This window comes from Podarcis tiliguerta, assembly GCF_965153285.1.
Source record: "Podarcis tiliguerta genome assembly, chromosome: 13".
Taxonomy (NCBI): domain Eukaryota; kingdom Metazoa; phylum Chordata; class Lepidosauria; order Squamata; family Lacertidae; genus Podarcis; species Podarcis tiliguerta.
The window spans coordinates 23,303,734-23,316,441 of NC_139546.1; the positions used below are offsets into that span (position 1 = coordinate 23,303,734).

Sequence of the window (12,708 nt, forward strand, 5' to 3'; positions counted from 1 at the left end):
TGAGCACCCCTGGGTCAACCAATTAAAGAATGGCATTTTACTGTGCAACAAAATTTGTTTCCATCAGAACACCCCCTTTTAATTTTTCCTATGTCGATTTGCAGAGCTCTGGCGTTAGGAAAGGATCTCACTCAAAGCCAGCCACTCAATTTCTCTGTGTGGGTGTAAGGTAAAGGTAAAGGTACCCCTGCCCGTACGGGCCAGTCTTGCCAGACTCTAGGGTTGTGCGCTCATCTCACTCTATAGGCCGGGAGCCAGCGCTGTCCGAAAACACTTCCGGGTCACGTGGCCAGCGTGACAAGCTGCATCTGGCGAGCCAGCGCAGCACACGGAACGCTGTTTACCTTCCCGCTGGTAAGCGGTCCCTATTTATCTACTTGCACCCGGGCGTGCTTTCGAACTGCTAGGTTGGCAGGCGCTGGGACCGAACGACGGGAGCGCACCCCGCCGCGGGGATTCGAACCGCCGACCATGCGATCGGCAAGCCCTAGGCGCTGAGGCTTTTACCCACAGCACCACCCGTGTCCCTTCTGTGTGGGTGTACACAGGCACAAATACTGAGAAAAGTCCAATGGCTCACCAGTCCTGGCTCTCTATCCAGGGCGCAAGGAACTGCCGCAGCTCCATCGGAAAGCTGTCGCTGTAGAGCTGGTGGAGCTGCTCCAAATACCGGGTGTCCAGCTGCTGCAGCTGGTTCCACTGTGCCATCTTGGCCACTGAATCTGGAAACCTAGGAACACACAGAACATTTTTCTTTTTTACAAGCAAGTTGGCTATTTCCACCAAGATGGAACACTTCCTTTAAAAGTCGTAAATGCAATTGCAAACCAGCCTAAACTTAAAACACAAAGGGTTTCTAAATAAATAACTAAATAGACAGACATTCCTATTAGCGATTCATAAATGTCTTTTTTCATGTCAAATTAAACTACATCCAGTTCTTTTTCTCAGAGTTTAGGTATGGGGAAACTTGGGCCGGGGTGGGGGGGCGCTAAATGTAGCCCCTCTCACCGGTCCTTGGGACTCTTCCTGGCCACGCCCCCTCAGTAGCCCTGCTCTGTACAGAGTGCTTTCCCCTGACAGAATGGGTCCTTGCACAATGACAATACTGTATCTCTTCCTTGTTTTGATGGAGGATGGAAAGGGCGATGTGTGTAAGACTTGTGCGGCTGGTAGATAGCCTCTACTGCAGGCTTCCTCAACCTCGGCCCTTCAGATGTTTTGGCCTACAACTCCCATGATCCCTAGCTAGCAGGACCAGTAGTCAGGGATGATGGGAACTGTAGTCTCAAAACATCTAGAGGGTCGAGGTTGAGGAAGTCTGCTCTACTGTATCAAGATAAAAGTCCCTTCCATTGTTTCTAACCACTTTTGTCTTAGAAACACCCACTTCTGGCTTGTGGCTCCTGCAAGGTTCTGCGAAAACTTCCAGGTAGAAAAAGGTCCCCTCCCCTGTCCTAGTCACTCAGGATGATTAGTTCAATGACAGTACGAAACCGAAACCATGGCTTCTTAACGCATCAGCATGACGTCCTGCTTAATCTTTACTTCAGACCAGAGCTTGGTAGGGGTTTTCTTAGTGGTGGTGGGAGTTTGCGGATTTATACATTAACTATGGTCTAGTTGCTTTCTCCTTCCTTTCCTATTCTTCTCGCTGCTAATGTCTGTGAAGTAATTACCACAGATATGGTATATGTTTCCCCAGAAGCAGGGCAAGATGTTAATTTGTACTACGTTGTATCTGATAGAGCTATCTGGTGCGCAAATCTGAAGATAACAACAGAAAGAAGCCACGCGAGCCTCCGAGAAACGGAAAATTACTTTCTGCCTTTAAGAAATGTCTGCCTAGATAATATATCAGTCCTGTAGCAGCACCTCAGCTTCGATCTTCAAAAGTGGCTTAAACATTCCACACAACAGTTGCGGCCCCTTCATCCATTTTCAACTGGAATCTCAGAGTCAGTGCAGATTTTACTGCAGCTACACAAATAACTCTGCTGACCCAAGTGGGGGAGATCTGCAAGGAATCCTGAGTCCTCCACAATTAACAACAGGGAGGAAAAATGGTTGCCTGGAGCCCCCCTTTGCTTCTCCCTATACTGTTCTTTTTCTTGTTCTTAAAGTTTTCTTCCTTTCTTCGGAGACTAAAAGAAGCAAAATAGCTTTGTAAAACAAATTTGTTTCTGTTTGCTCCGATTTTAAATATTGTATATTTAAATTGTTGTAATGCACCCTGGGACTCTGAGGTGAGAGGCAGGGTAAGAAACAACAGGAAGAAGATAAATAACCCTAAATGATAAACACATATGATTATTTGCATCCCAGAATTCACTTTAGCACAGAATTATCAGTGCAGAATTTTGGAGGTTGCCTCTGCATGTTGCTTTGTTTATACAATGTATAAAGCAGGGGGGGTGTTATTGGGTTGTTGTTTTTATTTTGTTTATATATATATATGGTGTTTTTTAAGTTGATCTTTTCTGTGAACTGCCCTGAGACCTCCAGGTATAGGGTGGTATATAAATTCTATTATTATTATCATCATCATCATCATCATCATCAGACATACAGTGGTACCTCGGGTTACAAACACTTTGGATTACAAACGCTTCAGGTTACAAACTCCGCTAAACCGGAAGTAGTACCTCAGGTTATGAACTTTGCCCCAGGATGAGAATAGAAATCACGTGGCGGCAGCGGGAGGCCCCATTAGCGAAAGCACGCCTCAGGTTAAGAAAGGTTTCAGGTTAAGAACGGACCTCCCAAACGAATTCAGTTCGTAACCCGAGGTACCACTGTACGAGGTGGGGAAAGCTAACAATAATCCATAGCCAGATGTACGAACAATCTTGATTCTCTCCACCCCTCCTGCTTTCCTGCATGCAAGATGATTTAGGCTGCAATCTCATATCCACTTTCCTGGGAGTAATCCCCGCTGAATTTAAAGTGGACATACTTCTGAATACAGATATACAGGTGTGCACTGCAAAAAATTCCTTTGCTGGGTCAGGCCACTTAGCGCAACACTCATTTTCAAGAGTGACCAGCCAGATGCCATAGGAAGCGCATGGGTTGAGTAGAATGTAACAGTCATGCCCTGTTCCAGGCTACCAACAATCAAGAGGTACATTGCCTCTATTCATGCGTCTCCATTTGGTTTACCAAGGCTAATATCAACTCACAGGCCTCTCTTTCATAAATTGGGACTTTTGTTTTTAGTGGTTTCTTAGTGATCTGGGACTGTCCCCTTGTCCTAATGCAGCAACCAGGTTCCCTTCCTCCCAGCGCAAATTAGATTTGCTGCATCCAGCAGCCACTTCCCTCTAACGAAGGAAACAAGCCAAGGCAGCACACAGGAAATCCCGCTTTGCTTCAAAGAACAAATTGGGGACTTGTGGCAAGGCAGAACTCGGTGCAGAAGAAAACCAAGATCATGACACATGCGGAACAAGCAAATATTTGCCAAACCAACTGTGATGAAGAGCAGAGTTTCATGAGCTCCACTAGGGAAATCCCAAATGCTTGACCTCTGGAATTACTGGAGTAATTCAAGGGGAGTCTGAACTGCTAGGCCTGATAGAGATCTCAGCCTAACATAGCTTTTCCTCCAATCTCCAGACTCCCAACTATTTCCAAACCCACTCACAATGGCCAATGCTTAGGAATGACTGGAATTGGTAATCCAAAATTTAAAGGGTGGTATTCAACTAATTTCATTTAAATCACCCACTGAAACTGATGGAACATGATTTAGTTAGGTGCATTAATTACAACAGGTCTACTCTGAGTAAAACCTAATTGAATACCATCCTTGGAAGGCACCAGATTGGGAAACCATGTTAAAGTGTTATCAAATTGTTTAGGTGGCCTCTATAACAATTTTTTTTCCAATTCCTTTGACAGATGCTATGGAGTTTCATGGAGGCTGTCAATATATGTTCCGTTTTGGCCAGGTTTCTGTTCCACCCCTGTTTTGGTAGCAGAACATTTTTCACCCAGAGCTATTTTTAATATTTGTGGTAGGTCACTGGTGGCGTTCCCTCCTACCTCTTTCTTGTATGTGTGAAAATAAAAATAACATTTATACCACACATTGTCCTCCGACTCTTGGCAGGTTTTTGTGTGTCAGTTTTTAAGTGTACAACATATGCAACATATGCCCAACTTTTATATGCCTGGAAGTTGCCATAGCGCTTAAACTGGAATCACAACTGACTGAGAGCAAGAGAGCTCATGTGGTCTCATTCACTCTCTCACTCAAACTCCACGATCAGAATACTATCTAGACTCATCTCCATGTACCCTGAGCACAATTCTGAGCACAATTCAAAGTGTTGGTGCTGACCTTTAAAGCCCTAAACAGCCTCAGCCCTGTATACCTGAAGGAGTGTCTCCACCCCCATAATTCAGGCCGGACACTGAGGTCCAGCTCTGAGGGCCTTCTGGCGGTTCCCTCACTGCGAGATGTAAGTTTACAGGGAACCAGGCTGAGGGCCTTCTCAGTAGTGGTGCCCACCCTGTGGAACGCCCTCCTATCAGATGTCAAGGAAATGAAACAACTACCTGACTTTTAGAAGACATCTGAAGGCAGCCCTGTTTAGGGAACTTTTTAATGTTTGATGTTTTATTGTGTTTTTAATTCTGTTGGGAGCCACCCAGAGTGGCTGGGGAAATCCAGCCAGATGGGTGAAGTATAAATAATTTATTATTATTATTATTATTATTATTATTATTATTATTATTAGTCAAGGAAAAGACACAGCACCAAACCCTCTAAGTCGGAGGCCTGGAAAGAATTTTGTCATCAAGACACACAGGCAACACAGTTCTCTCTTCCGCTTTGCATGGCAGGCAGCTCAAGTAGTCCTGCAACAACTTTCCACTTCTCTTCTGCAAGCTGATTAAAGAAGCCGCCCACTACCATCACCAAAAGTGCAAATAAAACAAATCAAAGACAAAACTAATTGTTGACTGACACACACAGCCAGACAACAATGAAGAGAGTTTAGATAAACACTGGGGGGTAGGGTGGGGAGGAGACAGGTGTATGTGTATAGGTACTGAAAAGAAATCTGCAGAAATGTGGGTGTGTATTCCTGAATGGCACTGCCTCATTGACAGCCAGCACTGACAATCAACACAAAAAGTGATTGGCCAAACAGTTGCCCCAGGATACTAATCAGGAATCACCCCACGGTGGATGGAGCCAAAATGGGGCCACTAGGAAGCAAGAGGGAAATATAAGGTTTGTGGGCACACAGAGGTTTGCAGAAGTTTATCTATTTTTGAGGATGTTCTTTTAAATTGAAGGGGAAACCAAAGCTGTAGCTGCAAAATGTTAAGAGTGTCAGTTTGAAAAATAAATGGGAAATCAGAGTATAACGGGGTGTAGGAGGTGTGGCACTCTGTTTCATAACACAAGAGATAACATTGTTGGAAAAGGTGCCTGACAGGTACCTTCAAATGGAGCACCCCCGTTATAAGTGATGACAAACTAAAGCGTTGTTCAAGGCTCAACTTGCCATCTCCCCATTTAAACTCCACAACAACCCTGTGAGGTAGGTGAGGCTGAGAGGCAGTGACTGGCCCAAGGTCACTCAGTGAGCTTCGTGGCCGAGTGGGGATTTGAACCCAAGTCCCCCAGGTCCAAGTACCACACTCTTAACCGCTACGCTCTATATTTAGCATTTATGGAGCTCACTTCAAGTGTTCAAAGAGCCCAACATATTTTCTCTCAGTTTCTCAACAAGTTAGGTCAGCGTTATTATTTCTGAAAGCTAGATGGTCGAGGTGAAATCTGGACTGGAGATTTCCCAGGAGCTAAGCAAACAGGCTTGTGCCCCTGGTCCTTACCCAAAATGTTCCAAGTGTGTGTATTTAACTCTTTTTACCTCACACTTCAGAATAACGGCGCAAAATTTGGTGAGGTAACAAACCTCGTCTTGTTTTCAAAGAGAGGCCGCGTTAGGTGGGCAGCCCATACCAAAGCTTCTCTGTAGAGGGAAAAGACAGGCAGGTCTTAGGCCATGGCTTGAGGGCAAATGATACAGCTGCCTTGCTGAAGCTAAGCAAATTTTGAGCCTGTGCCTGGATGGGAGACAACTGAGGAGCCCCACGTATGCCGCCTTGAGTTCCATGAATGAAGAGAAAAGGGAGGGGGGCAGGGTTTTCTGTGCCTAATTCTAGTTCAGAATACCTGTGGATCTAGCCTGGTATAGTCCACTCTGACTGGCAGCAGCCTTCCAGGGCGCCTGTTTCCCCCTTTTTAACTGGAAATGCCAGGGATTCAACCTGACACCTTGTAAAGGCCAAGCAGATGCACTACCGAGGAAGCCACAATCCTTCCTCCCCAGGAATATATATATATAGTCTCTGTACCATTCACATTCCCCACACGGAGAATCTCACAAGAGGATGCCAGCCAGAGTTCTCTCGAGTTCAGATTTCTAAAGACGTCTTTGTGGCAGTTAAAGTCAGCCTGGAAAGGGGAGGCGGACCTCGTCCTGGTAACATTCCCACAAAGTCTGGGTCCCGTGGTGGGTATTACTGCCCATTGGGACTGGTAAGCTGGAAGGCAGGGAGACCAGCCCAGGCATGGGCAAACTCCGGCCCTCCAGATGTTTGGGACTACAATTCCCATCATCCCTGACCACTGGTCCTGTTAGCTAGGGATGATGGGAACTGTAGTCCCAAACATCTGGAGGGCTGGAGTTTGCCTATGCCTGACATAGCCAATGTCAAGCATAGCCACCCACTGACTGCAAGTAGGAAGACAGGCAGGTGAGGGCCAGCTGAGAAGTTGGGGGGGGCAATGCCCTCATGGAACAGCCTCCATTGTGCAGCTGTATGTTGTTGCAACAGCCCACTGTGGAAACAGGCAGAGGAGCATGGTAAATGCAGGACATAATAGAAGCTTGTGGGATTTTTGGGGGGTGGGAGAGATTCATGAAGGCCACAAGCTGGAAGTCCTGGGGTAGGGAAGAACCATATGGGGAAAGAAGGGGGAAATATTCTGCTGTGACACTCTTAAAAAGTGTTTTTTAAGGAGGTGGTAATGAAGTATAATGAACCACCTGGTTCACAAAAGCCTGTGATTGGGTTAGAGGATGTGCAGGGGACAGTCACAAAAGAGCTAGCATGCAAAGGGCTTTTTAAAAAGCTGAGAATTCCGAGATCATTTTAAAGTCTGTTCTGATATTTTGTTCCATCAGATATTCCTTCCTAAATTGGCAGTTGGGGGAGGGGAGGAAATCTCAGCTGGCCAATGTAGGTTTTTTTCAGATTTTAAAATTTATTTTAAATTTATTAATGAATTTATAACCCACGCTTCAATAAAAAAATGTGGCAGGCTGGAGCATATTTACTGTATTTTATTGTTGCAGTCAGAAAGCTCTCCAAGGAGCTCAAGGGGTTAATTCCCACAACAACCCTGTGAGGTAGGTTAGGCTGAGAGGCGGTGATTGAGCCAAGGTCACCCAGTGAGTTCCATGACTCTGTGGGGATTTGAACCTAGGTCTCCCAGGTCCTAGTCCAATACTAACAATTACACTACTCCAGCTTGAGTGATGCCAGGCTAAGAAACAGGGGCAGTGGTTGCCGCTGGTCTGTGGTCCTTCCAGGCTCTGACTTTGAGTAAATACAGGATAGGAATAAAGTGTCACAGATATAGAGAATGTAAGGGAGCAATTGATAGGACATTGTGTGTGTGTACACACAGGAGACATACACAAGCACACATATAAATACACACACACACACACACACATCCTATCTTATATACATAAACATATCTATAAATATTTTTCTTTCATAGAAAAGTCTTGATTCCTGTTCTCTTTCTCTCTCTGCAGCATCAAAAAATCTGAAAAACCCAGCCTGTGTGTGGTTGTATCCAAACCCAAGGAATTACTAATTACTGTATAGAATATATGCAAAAAGTCCAGAGTTACAAGAACAGGGAGGAGTTTTAAGATGCTATTAAGAGTTCAAAGTAGCACTAACGATTATTGGCTCAAATAAATCACATTTGGGACTGAGCCAACACTTCAACGTCTTCCTTTCAGAGTAACACAGGGGGGAAAAGAAAAAGAGAGAGGCCAACATACATTAAAAAACCCCCACAGGATTGTAGAGAAACAATGTGTGTGTGTGGCATTTTGAATACTTGTAGAAAAGCGCAACATAAGGCAATTATGCAATTACTTCCTCCAGTGCAGCAGTTTTTTGCAGTGATGATTTCATTTTGGCTAGCCTGCTCCTCCTGTCAAATTACAAATTAAAATGAGCAGAGGTGACAAGATAAGATGATACAGGATCACTTGGCACGTATTCAAGTAACAAAATGCCCTTAACACATCCGCATTCGTAAAACGGCAGCATTGCTTGGAAAATTATTTGACAGGTCATGGTTTCGGTAAGTGTCCTCTGGTTTCAATTTATGCAGGTAACTGACTTAAAAAGAGCTGCTATTCTCAAACGCTCGTGAAAGGCCACATTTTGCATTTGTGGGTCTGGAGTGACAAAATAATTCTTGCCTGATTTGCAAGTATCAGCCACAGAGTAAATTGCTTGCATCTGTTCTGGACAGAAGCCATAGTCAACCCCCATAAACTAATTAATCTGCTGAATTGCAAAAAAAGATACTATGCAAATAACAAGTAACTTCATTTGTTTGTTTGTATTAAGATGCCAACAGATTTTGGCTGGCCTTGACTGTTTAACATTATTTTAATTATTATTTCAGTTACTCATAATGTATTTGCTTTAAAAGTTTGTCTGGCTTTATCTGTGCTTTAATAATTATTTTATGTGTGTTTGTTTTTTAATTGTTTTGCAGATTTTAGCTGGGTTAGCTACATTTTATTTGTACACCACTTTGGGGAGCTCTTAGATTAAGCGGCTTATAAATCTTCTAAATAAATACAGTTGACTCGAAAGTTGCGTGATCACAGTTTTATGCATTGGCGGCTGGCCAGCATACCCATCACACAAATTACCGTATTTTTTGCTCTATAAGACTCACTTTTCCCTCCTAAAAAGTAAGGGGAAATGTGTGTGCATCTTATGGAGCGAATGCAGGCTGCGCAGCTATCCCAGAAGCCAGAACAGCAAGTGGGATTGCTGCTTTCACTGCATAGTGATCCCTCTTGCTGTTCTGGCTTCTGAGATTCAGAATATTTTTTTTCTTGTTCTCCTCCTCCAAAAACTAGGTGCGTCTTGTGGTCTGGTGCGTCTTATAGAGCGAAAAATATGGTGAACACATGCAAGGTGTTTACTAGGCCCTGGAAAGGTCTTGTGTAAACTCTGGAGGCCTTTGTGACATCTCACAAAGGCCTCCAGGTGAGTGTCTCCCAGAGCCTGGTAAGCAAGGCAGAGTGCTTAAAAGCTCTTTTTGCTGGGTTTTGCTGCTGTTTGTTTATCTTACTGCATTTCTATCCTACCTTTCCTCCAAAGAGTTCTAGGTGGCATACATCATTTGTTGAGCTTCTTTGGCAAACAAACAAACAAGTTTTTGCCCTATTTTTTAAGGAAAATAGCAAAAAAACGACACTGCCAACACAGGTTGCCATATGTCTGGATTTTCCCGAGCATTTTTAGTGATTTTCACCCAGACACTGCTTTCGACTGCATTATTCTGGATAAGTCCGGGATATTCTGGACGTATGGCAACCCTAAGTTTTCATCCTCTTCATTTAAACTGCACAACAACCCTGTGAGGTAGGTTAGACTAAAAGGGTGTGTTTGCCCAAAGTTCCCAGTGAACTTCGTAGCTGAGTGGAGGTTCGAACCCTGGTCTCCCAAGTCTTAGTCAGACACTCTCACCATTACACCAAACAGATGCTCCTCCACGCGTACCTCCTAGGAAGTAAACAAACTAGCACATCCATTTTTCAGTTCTAGTTTTCTAGTTACGGAATTAAAATATTTCCATTTAAATAAATTTTATTGTATATAGCCAAAGGCCTTTATAATGGACGACAGGTTGTCCAGAATTAAAATGAGATAGCTTTTTAAAAAAAAGTAATTCCCCACCAGCTCTTTGCTGTGGTGCGATTCACGCCAGCACCTCATTCCGTCACATCTGCAGAACAGACGGACTTTTGGCAAACCTTCCACATTTACCAAGTCACGTTTACTTTCACCCACATTCAAAAAGCCCCCTCAGAGCGCGAAATGAAACAAAACTCACAGGACACGCAACCCCCCCCCAACAACACTGTACCTTTACAGTCTTGACCGGTAAGCACGGAATGAATTCTCAATCTCTGTTCTCATTCGCCCCCAAAGCCAGCCTCCAGCAACTCCCTTGGAAAGCAGGAAAGGGGCTTACGGGAAACACAAGAGGCAGACTCTGCTGGGAACTGCCCCAGAGACAAGGAAGTTGCCTTCGGATTTGTTCCACACACAGGTCATTTGGAAGCTAGCTATGAAGCCCGGGAGGAAAGAACTGTTATTTGTCTGTTCCGATCTTTCAGTTTCCCGAAGGTCAAGAATCATTGGAAATAAGTCGTCGGCAGGCAAGGGAGAGGGTAGACATTTCAGTCTCAAAGAACCACCACCACCATGGCACAATTCAGAGCTGTCTTCTTTTTTCAAACCATGAATGGAAAGTGAAAGAAGCCAGCAGTCTGCACAGTGGATCAGGAAATGCTTTTGATTCCCCATTGCAAACAGCAGACTCATCATGCTTGCACAAAAGCCAAGCTGGGCCGAGAGAAAGATTTTAAAGCAGCAGGATTTCCCCAGCCGGCTGAGGCTGGTGCGATTTGTAGTGCAAAGTACTGGGAGGCTGGGGAAAGGCTGGTGGCACATAGCCAATCCATAATATAAATTCTCCGAGTGGCTCATAAAACAAATACAACTATTAAAATACTGTATCAAACAAAAACTATTAAAATCTAAAAGCGCAATTAAGACACTTGACTTGCCATGTTTTGCTTTTTTGTTTTGTTTTTAAATATATGCATGAAATTTGTGCCTTGTCTGGTTTGGATGTAACACAGCAAGAACACGCATATATGTAACAGGTGCCTAGGGAAAAAGCTGACTGCTTCACTCCTCCCCCGGTTCTGATGCTGTCAGGCTACCCAGAGGCTACGTTCTTTGGAACCCAATGTATGACAGGGCTTCCGATTGGCTGCAGGAGCCGCGCCTTGGTTTCTGAATGTTCTGGAAGTCAAAGAGACTTCTGGAACCGATTCCGTTCAACTTCCAAGGTACCACTGTATAAGCAAACAAGGCCAGTGAGCTAGAAGGTGTCCATAAAGATGGGGTCCCCAAGAGAAACACCACTTCTAACAGTGGTTACAGGCCCTGTGAACTTTCTGCACACAGTTGTTAATAATCTGAATCTGCAGGGATCTCATCTGTCAACTTGCCCCATGCTTTCTTCATGCGGTTGAAGGAGCAGGATGAGGCAGGGTGCTGATAAATGTCCTCTGAGATACAATAGGCTGTTCGATAAGATGGGCCATTGGCCTGCTGCAGCAGGACTCTTCATAGGCTTAAAACAGAGAGAGAGAGAGAGAGAGAGAGAGAGAGAGAGAGAGAGACAGAGAGAGAGACAGAACAGAAACCACATACACCAAGAAACAATTGAAAGCACTTCTGCACGTGGAGGAAGATAATGCAGCTTTGAATGCACTGGCCACTTCTCACTTTGAGAAACGTTTCCTGTGCACATGGCTAGGGAACCACTAAAAGCAAAGTGCTGGGAGAACCACAACAAGCAAAGAAAACTCAAAGCATTTGTTTCGAAATAAAGACAGCCATTGAACTTTCTGCCTCTCCTAGTTGAATGACACTTCTCTACTCATTTGAAGGGATGGACTCTGGGATTCTCGCCGTTTCTGTGAGAAACATTATGACACACCTTTCTGAGCACCCTGGGAAACTCAGAATGCAAACTAAATACTGACATATTGTCAAAGAACCTGGATATCTATTCTGGAGAAGCCAAGACTTGAGGTGTGTGGTGGCTGCAGTGTGAAATCCCTTCAGGTAATGAAGGAGTGCTATGACAAAGCCTTGTTCTCTCTGCCCCAAAGGGCAGGATTAGATTTTGGATGAACATTAAAAGGTTCTTCATGATAAGATCAGTTTGATGCTGGAAACTGTTGCCTGGCAGGTGGGCTGGCTCTCTCTCTCTCTCTGGAGATATTATCATAAATATTACAAATATTACAATTTATTACCCACCCTTCACCCTAAGGTGCCAGGCCAAGGTACAACAATTAAAATGCAATACTGATGTTACAACATAGTATTGCACAACATTCAGATCCAGCATTGAGGGCCTTCTGGCGGTTCCTTCTTTGCGAGAAGTGAGGTTACAGGGAACCAGACAGAGGGCCTTCTTGGTAGTGGCGCCCGCCCTGTGGAACGCTCTCCCATCAGATGTGATGGAAAGAAGTAGCTATCTTATCTTTAAAAGACATCTGAAGGCAGCCCTGTTCAGGGAAGTTTTAAATAGTTAATGCTGTATTGTTTTAACACTCAATTGGGAGTGGCTGGGGAAACTCAGCCAGATGGGTGTGGTATTATTATTATTATTATTATTATTATTATTATTATTATTATCAGTTCAAAACCACCACCAATCGCAGAAACAAGCTGGGTCCTAAAAATAAGACATAAAAGGGTAAAGGTAAAGGACCCCTGACAGTTAAGTCCAGTTGCGAATGACTCTTGGGTTGGGGTGCTCATCTC

The 12,708-nt window shown here is 44.3% G+C and overlaps 1 protein-coding gene across 10 annotated transcripts in view; it reads right to left on the bottom strand.

Annotated features, from left to right (window-relative positions):
• STAT3 (signal transducer and activator of transcription 3) overlaps window positions 1–12,708 on the bottom strand; it is a gene marked incomplete at its 3' end in the record, with an annotated part of 39,735 nt that overhangs the window by 22,008 nt on the left and 5,019 nt on the right. For 4 of the 10 annotated variants that reach the window (XM_083408598.1, XM_083408604.1, XM_083408603.1 and 1 more), the window contains exons 2-3: window positions 10,223–10,424; window positions 581–730 (exon numbers count right to left, since the gene is read on the bottom strand). In XM_083408598.1, the coding sequence (XP_083264724.1) occupies window positions 581–708 (128 nt within the window). In that variant the 5' untranslated portion in view covers window positions 709–730; window positions 10,223–10,424. Of the gene's footprint in view, window positions 1–580; window positions 731–10,222; window positions 10,425–11,378; window positions 11,504–12,708 lie in introns of all 10 variants that reach the window. The other 6 variants (XM_083408595.1, XM_083408602.1, XM_083408601.1 and 3 more) reach the window with 2 other exon arrangements.